The 13127-nt window shown below is 38.0% G+C and overlaps 2 protein-coding genes across 2 annotated transcripts in view; one reads left to right on the forward strand and one right to left on the reverse strand.

The window, feature by feature from the left end:
* Positions 1–13127, forward strand: part of LOC145500726 (uncharacterized) — a 31294-nt gene that overhangs the window by 3506 nt on the left and 14661 nt on the right. Inside the window, exons 4-7 of the mRNA XM_081480249.1 lie at positions 409–557; positions 2268–2439; positions 2926–3014; positions 4998–5235. Coding sequence (XP_081336375.1) covers positions 409–557; positions 2268–2439; positions 2926–3014; positions 4998–5235 — 648 coding nt within the window. The remainder of the gene's footprint in view (positions 1–408; positions 558–2267; positions 2440–2925; positions 3015–4997; positions 5236–13127) is intronic.
* On the reverse strand, positions 8298–12925 carry LOC145500729 (uncharacterized). The gene is made up of 4 exons (XM_081480251.1): positions 12725–12925; positions 12110–12405; positions 9102–9232; positions 8298–8625 (listed from the first exon to the last, which is right to left on the reverse strand). Exons 1-4 carry the CDS (start codon positions 12912–12914, stop codon positions 8529–8531), a joined length of 714 nt encoding a protein of 237 aa, XP_081336377.1. The 5' UTR covers positions 12915–12925; the 3' UTR covers positions 8298–8528.

Below are 13127 nucleotides of genomic sequence, written 5' to 3' on the forward strand. Positions count from 1 at the left end.
CTCCATTCTGCGGTGCATGTCCCCTCACACCACCCCTCCCCCATCCTCAACACTTTGGTTGCTTTGTTGACTGTACGGGCCACTGGGTGAGGAAAACCCTTATGGATCCACAAATTTAGAACTACATGGCCTGTATACTCACTGCAGGCTGCCGCTTGAAAATGTGCCTGTCCAATTAAATGTATTCATGAACACTTGTACTTCTCAGACTGTGTAAAACACTAATAATTGTGACACAGGTTGCACTTTGTGTTGTTGTCATGTGTTGCACTAATGTGTATTATGCTCTGTGCTTTCCTGGCTAATATTTCCCTGTCTGCCAGCTACATGTATTGTAAAATTTATATTTTGTTGTTTTTGAATTAATTCAATCTAACGTTTTTGTTTTTGACTTTTTCTAACTTTAAGCTACCCCTTTGCCTCCTTTGAGTTTCAATGTTGTCACAACTGATAAGCAGAATGAATTAAGAGTCAGCTGGACTGCAAGGGCTGCATGGAGATACACAAAGATGGAATACAAAATACTGTACCATGCAAGAAATGAAATGGAAAACAAGGTTTGTTGGTATTGCATAGTGTAACTCTACTGCTGTTGTTTTTCTTTTAGTTGATTTGAAGTGACACACTGAGGTCTATAATAAAACTGAAAAACTATTCTTGGTTTACTGTGAAACTGATAAAAGTACCATGAACACTTTAGTTTGATTCTGACAGGTCAGTTGTGTACTGACAAGTCACAGTAAAGTTCAATACATGTGAACAAACCTCAAACCAATAATTGTTACTGATGCTATCTCAATTGGATAGGTGCAGTTAGTATTTCTCGAGGCTACATCAAGAACTTAAAGCCTAACGTTAATGAGGGCATCAAAGCCTCTAGAGAGTTACCAGATCTTTGATCTGTTTAATTACTGTAATGACCAGCCACGAGTGAATCCAAACATACACTAATTTATTCAGTAAAGAGGAAATACATCATGTGATCATGGAAAAATGCCAATCACAACAATTATATCATGTATTGTCATTGCTCTGTGTACATGCCTTATTAGCCTTGATATAGCTGTTGACTCGTTTTGATCTAGCTGCATGACTATATGACCCTGAAGTTTAAGAGCTGAAATATTGTAAAAACCTTTCTATAGATTTGTAATAATAAAACTTGATCTTCAATGATGTTCAGACTCGTCTTGTTTAATATGCTATTTCTGGACTGTCCACGGTTTCCTGAGTTTCACAGTAAGAGTTAAATACCAAAAATTATTCAGTTGATACTGATTCGCTAACATCAGTGCAGTTCTTGAAAGTGTTAGCTCAAGAGCAAGAAGTGTAACAAGGGATGGTGCAAATTAAGGGGGTAATACCATGGCAAAAGGTGTATAATATTCACTGGTGCAAATTGTTTTCAGAAGATGTTCAGAGGATAATTTACTAAAGTTAGTAGAAAGGCACGGAAAGTCTGCCAACTGTCATCCTTGGTGCATTGTTTATTGAAGGTGGCTGAAGTTCACCCTAAGTCTTCTGAGCAACCTTTCTGAAAAATTTACAGCGTAACTCGAAAGACCGTGAACACTTTAGTTTGATTCTGACATGTCGTGTACTGACCAATCACAAAAAAGTTCAGGAAATTCCAGCAAACCTCTCAACTGCAAAATAATAAACAGTTGCTGTTTGCAAATAATTTTATTTGGTTTCCTTGTCAGTGTCTAATTGGCTTTTTCATTGCTACACAATAAGATATTTCCTTAAATATTTCTGTTTTTCTTTTTTGATAAATTGATGCCTGTTTTTCATGCATCTGTCCTGTTATTGATCCTGAATTTTGTCATAACATTGTCAGAGTAGCTGTGGATCCACAAGGCGATAGCCGGGTGGATCTGCAGACCACTTTGACAATTTTATGACAAAATTTATTGGCCATTACAGGACAGATGCATGAAAAACTAATATCAATTTGTTTTTTACAATTATAACAAATTGTCAAATCGTCCGCTCCTGCTTCTTTCGTGAACATCACATAAATTGTAAATTCATGTGTCAGTGCGCGTGATGACAATGAAAATCAGCCAATGAGCACGAGAGAACTTCTGCTGCAGTTATTGTAAATATGGTTTTTGAGTTTCACAGTAAATAAGTTGATCAGTTAGATAAAAACCAACTACATGTAGATGAAACTGCATACTGTAAATGAAAGTTAAACAGATGCATATATATATTCATGCATGGAGCCTGATGAAGATCTTTTGTTTGTTACTCTTCCCTTGTAGACCAAGGTTATATCTATTAAAAACAGCTTGACAGAGGTTACCTTGCTCAAGCGATTGAAGGCATTTATGGAGTATTACGTCTACATAATAGTCAGATTTGTTAATGAAGAAGGAAAGAAGAGTGCTCCAAGTGAAGTGCAAGGACCACGCATTGTGAAAACACCAGCTGGGGGTATGTCTTCTGTGCCAGCTGATACAGCTGTACAAGCATGTTAGATCAAAATTGTTTATTTTTTGTATGTGCAGTTTAAACTCTTGGAGATATAAGTAGACTCCTTTCAGACAAAGGTGTTTTGCTTTAGAAAGCATATTTAATACTACTTTACTAACTCCGAATTCTGAACCGCTTGCTTGGCTTGCATTGTACATGTGTGTACATGAATAAAACCTCTTGTACTAGCACAAAGTTATTAATATTGCTAGTTAACTTGTCAGATGCATTTTCCATGGTCCAATAATTCAGCAACCGAGCTTTAAAATACAGTCATGTGCTGATACAAAAAGGTTCACAAGATTTTCTTTTTGAGCAAGAAAATGACTATTTACATTGTAAATACTTTTTAAATAGTACAGTTAAAACATAGAAACTGCAACTACAATGTAATTAATTTAATTCATTGTTAATATTTCTGTAGTTGTTTTGCAATTTAAATTTTAGAACCAAATACTCCATCGAAGGTGATAAGAGATTGGTCAGCAATCTTCCCTGGTAATACTGCTCTGAGGAATGTTACAGTAGAGTGGGAGGTGTGTATTAGCTTTTTAAATTACACTGCCTATATAGGAAACTGGTAATGAAGCTACAGTTTAATAATTGTAATATATATTACATTTTTTATTTAAAGGTACTAGAAATGATTTCAACTGATGGCTTTTCATTGTTACTGAGTGGTCAGCTACTTACTTTTCCACCTTCCTTCTCGTCCGCCTGCCTGCCTGTCTGGCAAACTCCCTGGTTAGCACCCTTCAGTCCCGGGGTGGGTACTGCCAGAAAAATTGGGTAGGGGTGTGTGGCCCGCTTTCCCAAAAAGATAACGGCCCTGTTTATGACCGAAATATGTGATATTTCCTACCATACATGTGTTTATGACCTGACGAAAAATTTGATAGCCTTTTTATGACCTGGCCCTAAAATCGATACCCTGTTCAGACCTGCTTTATAATTAGTTCCCTAGTTTAGACCAATGTTAAATTGTTGTAAATATAATTTGTGAAGGGCTTTTGTTGATGGTCTTATCGATACTGCTGAGAAAGTAGCTTATAATCTTCTTAAAAGCATATCCAGTTCAAGACTAGGGTGCAAAAACCATACCCTATTTATGACCAAGTTGGCCGAAATTGATACCCTATTTCTGACAAAAATGCTGAAAACCTAGCCCTTTGGGGCTGCACATACCTACATTAAGGGATTTCCCCCCCTCTCCCACCCCCCACCATGCCTTCAGTTTCCTTTCTTCCCACCCTTCTTCTGTTCTGCCTGCCTGCCTGTCTGGTAAGCTACCTGTTTAACATCCTTTGGTGTCCCTCTCCCCCCCCCCTGCCTGACTGTCTTGTAAGCTCTGTGCTTAACTTCCTTCTGTTTCCTTTTTTCCCACTTTGCTTCTCTTCTGCCTTCCCACAATCTCTCTAATCTCTACTCCTTGGTTCCACTTATGACTTAAAAAAGTTTGGTTAATATTTTCCTTACAAGCCAACATTGTATAATAACGATAAAAAATATTTGATTTGTTAATTTGTGTATCCAGAGTAGTGGCCAAATCTACACTAGGGACGATTTATTTGTCTGAGACTAATAATCCGTAATTATTTTTCTAGCATCGGTCCTAACCTGGCAAAAGCCATACCTGCAATAAAGTCTTCTTGTTGTTGATTCCTTGGGGATAACAACAACACACCTGAATGAATTCAAATGAATTGGAAGTTATCTGCAGGAATTTGTCAACGAGTAAAGCCCCAGGTTATGATAAATCCCAATGGATGTGATTTAAAATTCATTTCACCTCATTGTGCATCTGGTTTGTCAATATCATTAACCTCTCTCTGCATAGAGGTGTTTTCTTGAAAAACTTGAAAATTGCTTTTTTAAATTAACGGGATCCTCAGCTATGTAAACAGGAAGCAGTATTAATAGCCTTGTCTTTTTGTAAACTACAGACAATCTCTTCATTAATTTGTCTTGGGCTGATCCGTCTCAGCATGTCTGCAAGTCGTGCTGACAGATGAATCAGTTCAAGATCAATTTTGCCACCTAATTCGTCTAGACACCGGATTTATACTTAGGCTATTTATCCATGTCAGACTGATAGGCCGTATCAGTTGGATAAACCAATGTCTCCCAATATAAATCCGGCATCGGATAATTTGTCTCTAGTATAAATTTAGTAATGAAAGTCTTGATAAGTGTTTTCAGCATCATCCTTTGGCTTCAGCTGACAGCACCTACCCCACCCTTGATCAGTTTGGATATGATAAAGCACCTCATCCATGGTTGGAAATCTTCAAAAACGTCGTTATGTACTATGAGAATTGTATCTAATAAAAAAGAAAATTTCATGGTCGCTTGGAAATACGAAATTTCTCTACTCGTGTTGAAAAATATTTCAATCGTCCGCAGCGCTCACTCGTGAAATATTTTTCAACACTCGAAGATAAATTTCTTATCTCCGTGCGGCCATGTAATATCCTCTATTTCAACTCTTAATAATACTTATTTGCCATCGTTTCTTCCAGTTGGCACGCAATTCCTCCTGGCATGGTACTCCTGGTAAACATGTGGTTTACTGCAATTATCATCATGTTAGCCAAGGTTCTGTTCCAGACTGTGAATATCATGTGGATGCCACATCAAATAGAGCAGTTTTACAAAGACTTGATTCTGCCAAAAGTTACAATGTCTTCATAAAGATGTGTAACAAAGAACAATTTTGTAGTGCAGGTGGTGAGCCGTACATAGTTAAGGAACTTCAAGGTGGGTTAAGAAAGTAAAATATCAAATAGAAAGAAAATGTTTGACCGCATTTCTAATAACCGACAAGAGAGTTAACGATATGACACATAGCGTAGTATTTTTGCGAAACCTTGGAGGGTTGTCCAATACACCCAACTAGAGTCGATTCGTGTTTTAAATTGACGATTCGACCAACCGGATGTCGATTCGAGGACCCTTTTGGATGGAATTGACACGAGTCGTTTCTCTTTCTGTCGATTCGTCATGCCGGAAGTTGATTTGCGCCAGACTTAGAAAATATAGCGCATCTGGGCTTTGAGGGTGGGTTGAAAATGTTGTCGATTCGACACGATTCGATCGAATCGTGACGAGTCGTGGCCCTTGCTGTCGATTCGTCATACCGGAAGTCGATTTGCGCGAGACTTAGAAAATATAGCTCATCTGGGCTTTGAGGGTGGGCTGAAAATGTTGTCGATTCGACACGATTCGATCGAATCGTGACGAATCGTGGCCCTTGCTGTCGATTCGTCATACCGGAAGTCGATTTGGGCCAGACTTAGAAAATATAGCGCATCTGGGCTTTGAGGGGGTGCTGAAAATGTTGTCGATTCGACACGATTCGATCGAATCGTGACGAATCGTGTCCCTTGCTGTCGATTCGTCATACCGGAAGTCGATTTGGGCCAGACTTAGAAAATATAGCGCATCTGGGCTTTGAGGGTGGGTTGAAAATGTTGTCGATTCGACACGATTCGATCGAATCGTGACGAATCGTGGCCCTTGCTGTCGATTCGTCATACCGGAAGTCGATTTGCGCAAGACTTAGAAAATATAGCGCATCTGGGCTTTGAGAGTGGGCTGAAAATGTTGTCGATTCGACACGATTCGATCGAATCGTGACGAATCGTGTCCCTTGCTGTCGATTCGTCATACCGGAAGTCGATTTGGGCCAGACTTAGAAAATATAGCGCATCTGGGCTTTGAGGGTGGGCTGAAAATGTTGTCGATTCGACACGATTCGATCGAATCGTGACGAATCGTGTCCCTTGCTGTCGATTCGTCATACCGGAAGTCGATTTGCGCGAGACTTGGAAAATATAGCGCATCTGGGCTTTGAGGGTGGGCTGAAAATGTTGTCGATTCGACACGATTCGATCGAATCGTGACGAATCGTGGCCCTTGCTGTTGATTCGTCATACCGGAAGTCGATTTGGGCCTATAGCGCATCTGGGCTTTGAGGGTGGGCTGAAAATGTTGTCGATTCGACACGATTCGATCGAATCGTGACGAGTCGTGGCCCTTGGTGTCGATTCGTCGTACCGGAAGTCGATTTGGGCCAGACTTAGAAAATATAGCGCATCTGGGCTTTGAGGGGGTGCTGAAAATGTTGTCGATTCGACACGATTCGATCGAATCGTGACGAATCGTGGCCCTTGCTGTCGATTCGTCATACCGGAAGTCGATTTGTGCCAGACTTAGAAAGTAAAGCGCATCTGGGCTTTGAGGGTGGGCTGAAAATGTTGTCGATTCGACACGATTCGATCGAATCGTGACGAATCGTGTCTCTTGCTGTCGATTCGTCATACCGGAAGTCGATTTGCGCGAGACTTAGAAAATATAGCGCATCTGGGCTTTGAGGGTGGGTTGAAAATGTTGCCGATTCGACACGATTCGATCGAATCGTGACGAATCGTGTCCCTTGCTGTCGATTCGTCATACCGGAAGTCGATTTGCGCGAGACTTATAAAATATAGCGCATCTGGGCTTTGAGGGTGGGTTGAAAATGTTGCCGATTCGACACGATTCGATCGAATCGTGACGAATCGTGTCTCTTGCTGTCGATTCGTCATACCGGAAGTCGATTTGCGCGAGACTTATAAAATATAGCGCATCTGGGCTTTGAAGGTGGGTTGAAAATGTTGCCGATTCGACACGATTCGATCGAATCGTGACGAATCGTGTCTCTTGCTGTCGATTTGTCATACCGGAAGTCGATTTGCACGAGACTTATAAAATATAGCGCATCTGGGCTTTGAGAGTGGGTTGAAAATGTTGTCGATTCGACACGATTCGATCGAATCTTGAGGAATCGTCTCCCTTGTTTCAAAATCATTGCTGAATGTCTACAGGTGAGGTTCAATTTTTTTTTTATTAAATTATAAATCAGTTCACTATTGATAGCTTACTGTATCGAGTGTGTTGTAATTGGATATTTGCTGTACATCCATCATTATATTTGTAAGGCTAACATCTAGTGACATATGCACGTTTAATGGCTTTTAAACTAGGCAATCTTAAGATAACTTAAACTGTTACGGAACCATTTCTCATTAATTACTGTTTTTTTGAAATTAACTATGCAATAAATGGTGTAATATTTGGAACTGGAACAACATAGTGGATTAAGTTTTGTATTCTGGTCTAGCTTTTTATCTATCCTGGCATTATTCATCAAAATTAGGCACCTTGCTATGTATTAAATCGTAAATAGGAAATATAAACTCGTAATATTATAAGGCATACACGAGAAATCGATAATGTCAATTGTTATTATTAAGGATGCACAACTGCTTATTGTGTAGTCCCATAAAATACCCTTTTTTTTAAGGATGGCCATTTGTTTATGGAATGTTTCCATCTGAATATCTGGACAAAAAACACATTAAGAATTGTTTGATTTTTTTTTTGTGATTTCTTCAACCAGGCTCAGAGTTTCCAATTATTGTTCTTGTGGTGGGTAGATAATTATTGGGCTGCACATAATTGTTATGTCGGTATTTCACAACATCACTGTGTTGAAGATGCCTATATCTGTTTTGAAATGTTATGTTGTTATATACAGAGTAATAATCTTTATGAGCTGATTATTTTTATATATGTGATATGCCTTGCTTGGTTTGATTACCTTGCAAATAATGTTACAGTCTACCAAGTGAAGCATACCTCCAAAGATTACATTAACAAAATGCTTATTTGAATATTGAACATGTCAGTCATTTCAAGACTGCAACAATGAATTGATTCTTTGAATATTGAATTTGTTAGTCATGCAAAGAAATCAATATTAAATGTTATCTTGGAATCCATCAGTCGTATTCTTGGAGAGACAATTGGGTTCAATTTTGCAATAATCAATTGATTATTGCATTTTTGAATTTGCGGCTGATTCAATATTGAAATAATCAAATCACTAAATGTAATTTTTGGGGGTATGTTTCACTTGGTATGAACGTGTAATTTGTGGAAGTTTTCTTTATGTTAATTGTGGTGCCAGTTACTATAGGTAAAAATATGGAAAAGGGTTTAATTATTATTTATTGATTTGGTTCATCATTTAAGCGTTGTCGTTTTCTAGGCGTTCCATTTGTTTCACTTTCTTTTCTTTGCGTATAATCTCCCTGATGTCTTGCACTGTTTGTGACCAGAAAGAGAGAAGTATCAAGATATGTTCTTTGTAGTAACTGTAGTTGAGTATGTTAGTTGGTATTTGTGCCAATTTACTATTAAACTGTTGTTGTTGTAGTTGTTGTTTTTGATGTTGGCATTCTATTGTTCTTTCACTTTGTATTAGTGGCTTTGGGCTTTTAAATTTCTACCTGTCAGGGTATCTTGATATGAAAAATTATTACCTTATAGTATCTCATTGAATGACATAACCTAACAAGTAATTGCATTTTCAGGGAATTCTTTGCAGATGTACATTTTGAAATTGATTGTTGGTTTGATTATTGTCTTTCCCCAATCTGTTTGCTAGTTGTTGCTGCAACAATTTAGTATTATGGCTTTGTATAATAAACTGTTACCTTTGTAAATTCTGAATTACAATGTTGCTTTACAGTGTATGTGTTGGCTTATAACATATAACATAAATTAATATATTTGTGTACCTTTCATCATCTTCTGTTTCATATGCTTTGATATATCGTGGCAAAGACATTCCGATATCTGCCAGTCTCCGTGAAAACACTAATGCCTCCTCATTTTGCGTTGGTGGTGCTTGTTTGCACAAGAAATAGACCTACAAAATAATGTTTAGGGAAAATCAGAAAATGAATTCTGAATAACATGACTGAATTTTGTTGTGTACTGTTGTTTGTGCTATTCATAGCTCGAGCTGTGTTGAAATTATTGTTGTTTAAATTGAAATAGTTAACCGCGCGGCCATGGGCCGAGCGCGGTTCATGGTTTACCCGTGGTTTTTTTTTAACCGCGCGGCCATGGGCCGAGCGCGGTTCTAGGTTTACCCGTGGTTTATTTTTTTTTTTTTTGTCGGTGACCAGACGCAGACCTCCACTCGGCCAAATTCCGAGTCACGCAACGTGTGATGTTTTTTCCGCCAGAAGCTGTTAAAACATTAATACACGGATAATTTTACGGATATTGTTTCCTTTGTTGTGGGTAAAATATATCTTCTTTTGGTTTTATCGAAGCGTTGGATTCAAAGGGAATAATAAATACGCTAAAAAAAGGTATTACGTCATCCATGGAATGCGCTGACGTTGCAGCTTTCACTTTCGCTACGTTACTAATAAGATCGTGTTTACTTTGGAAGTTTATTTCGCCAGAAGCGACGGTCATTAATTTATTTGCAAGTTTGCGAGTATTTCTTGTGGTTTTAGGCAAATGAAGTAAATTCTTTGGCTGTTTCATCGCAGCGAGTTCATAGATCGGAAGGAAAATGAAATATTTGCAAGCCAAGCAAAGAACATGTCAGGACATGCAATGATTACGTCATTGGTAGGGAAATAACCACCGTACTAAAGATAGCCGTCGATAGCGCAATTCTTGAATTATGTGACTCGTGTGACTTCTTTGCTAGCCCTTTACTCAAGGAAAAAATTAAATTTAAACTTCACTTTTAAGAAAGAAAGCTGTTGTTAATAGTGTTCGTATCTTCATGCCCATACATATCCCAAAGAAAGTTCCAGATTAACACTATTACGTCATCGGAGATTTCGCAACGGCTACGACTGATGGTGCAATAGTACAGTCTGTGTTGATCAAGTGATGTGATGTCTACAGTAATCAATGAATCATCAAGGATTACTTTCGAATGTGCACTGCGTTGCGACTGTGGTGCTAAGAAAACAGTTAAATTTTAAAAGCGCGGTTTTAAGATCTAACAGATCTTCTTGTTCGTCTTGTATGCGACCAGAGCCAAGCCTTCACTCGGCCAAATTTTGAGTCACGCAACCTGTGATGTTTACTCGCCAAAAGCTGTTGAAACATTAATAAATCTCATCTCCGATACTGACTTTCGCGGGAAAAAAATTAAAAACCCAGCGTTCGTCAAAAATTATATTTTTTCAGCTGAAATTTCGCTCGGAACATATACATATTTATATTCGTTTGAATCATCGATGAAATGACCTTTCTTGGATATTTTTTCCTTCGGGGTCAACAAAAACCTCCGATTTCAAAATCACGCCGAACCCACACGTTGCAAAAAAATCTCTTCGAAACCCTGATTTCGAAGCGATATATCACTTAAGCGTTAATAGCTACCACACATTGGCAGGCGGTAAATCTATTCCTTAACAATCCAGCTTTATCGTGTTAAAATTTCATAGAAATCGAACAAAACCAGAATTAATTAGCATTTTTTGTGACTTGACCTAACAAAGGAAGCCATGGTCGCCCATAGCAACCGAAAAACACGAACATAACAAAGCTGACGTTTCGGCCAAAAAACTCCAGAATTATCGGCTGAGAGCTTAAACTTGAATGGGAACATCTTTTTCGAACTTTTTGCAACTGATTTAGACGAAAGACTGGCCTCGGCAGACTACAAAAAAGACCAAGAGAAAAAACAGAACAAGACAGCAGAAAAAGCCGATAATATTAATTCATCGCGTGGCTTTCGGCACGAAAACGAAAATACAGCTTACTTCTGGATAAATTCAGTCTTAGAAGCCAGCAACTGGTCCCAAATTACTTTCTGTATCCTTACAAATGTCTTGACTTCTATCTCCGAAAGATTTGGCCGCAATTTTTGAGCAAATAAACATTTCGTCGACGGTGACCGCCATTACGTTGGCTTGCATACTAAATTAGCTAACTTGACAAAATTCTCCCGTGGGGGGGACATGACGAAAAGAGCTGAAAGATGGCCTATAATTGGCTAATGATACCGCTAATGATGAGATCATCCCACTGTCCAAATTTGGTGAGAATCGAAAGTAACGCCAATTTTCTGTCACGTTTTCAATCTGTGGTCACTGGAGTGACCAAAATCGATACATCGGTCGGGATAGAGTTTTATTATTAAATTATATGACTTGTGTGACTACTTTACTAGCCCTTTACTCGTGGAAAACACCAATTAAATTTAATCATGACTTTTAAGAAAGAAAGCTGTTGTTAATAGTGTTATTATCGTGTCATTTATATCGTTCATGCCCATACATATCCCGAAGAAAGTTCTACAAAGATTAAGACCATTACGTCATCGGAGATTTGTCAATGGCTACCACTGATGGTGCAATAATACAGTTTGTGTTGATCAAGTGATGTGATGTCTACAGTAAGAAAAGAATCATCAATGACTGCTTTGGAATGTGCACTGCGTTCCGACGGTAGTGCTAAGCAAACAGTTAAATTTTAAAAGCGCGGTTATAAGATCTAACAGATCTTCTTGTTACTTGATGATTGGACCTAGTTAGTACGGATATGATATCAGTTTGTAGTACATACGAGTATTTTGGATTTTGTTTTAACTTGTAACAAAGATGTACCATTTTTTGAGCTGTTCTTGCTTACTTTGGATCGTTTGCATTAACTTGTAGTTTTTGGTTCATGATTTTTTTAAGTTAGGTCTTTTAGAAGGTGATGGAATGGTGTATTTAACTGTTTTGGTTTTTTTGTTTTGTCAAAAATAGTAGCCTTGGTTACCTACCTTTGAATTGTTAGAAGTAATGGAGAAATTTTCTATGTGCCCAAAGTGAAGTTGTGAAAGTTGATTCACTGCTTTCAGCATTAACTCTTTATTTGCGAGGGTGTTTGCGGTGCTTCTCCTGAACACGCCCTTTTTAACCAGGATGGAGAAGCTAACAATGGGTCCTGGTGTTGATAATATTGCTGCAAACACCTTGCTCATGCCATCTGTTGCATTGGACGAAATATCAAATGGTGTATCTTTGTCCTCATTGGACCCACTGCCATATAGTACATGGGTCTTGTCATTAAGTGTGCCTTTGTGAAAAATCAATTAAATATAGTCACATTATTCTTGTAGTTGAAAGAGTATTATTGCCTTAAAAATCAAATTGCAGTATAGTTGCATAGTTCCAACATTATTTCTAGTTGGTGGAAAAACATGGCCTGCAACTATGGATGACCATCTAGCATTCAACTTGGTGCTATTTATTTTAATTGGCTGGTTTCTGATGTTCACTTGCCACTATTTGTTATGCTAGTAAGTTCAAAGGACTGTATTGAATGCTGATAACACATGTCGTGTAAATATTAAATCAAAGTAGGGAAGTTTTGGTCTTTTTGTAAAAATACTTACATAACTGAGATAGGCATGTGTTTACGAGGGAATACGCTATTCCAATTGCATGTGCACTGATGTCTGATTCCGTGGCAGTGCCCTCGTTGGTTGCCTCAGTGTCATCTAGGCTGCCATCAATGGTGTCCTGCTTGTAAGAAAGAATTTGTTTTGTTAATTCAAATTTATTGATTGAAGGTATATTTATCATTTTGTTGAACTATAATATTTATGTCATAGTAATTTTTTTTTGTACTGCTGCAGTTTTTATATCTGCTGTAAAAAATATTATTAATGATTGGATTTATGTATTTGATATGGAGAGGATGTGGTGTAGTTTAGCTTAATAAATTTTTAATTGCATTTAGTAATATTTATAGCTTATGATTCATGTTTAAATAATGATAGTGGAATCCTTACTCCA

Source organism: Orbicella franksi, chromosome 10 (genome assembly GCF_964199315.1).
Source record: "Orbicella franksi chromosome 10, jaOrbFran1.1, whole genome shotgun sequence".
Classification (NCBI taxonomy): Eukaryota; Metazoa; Cnidaria; class Anthozoa; order Scleractinia; family Merulinidae; genus Orbicella; species Orbicella franksi.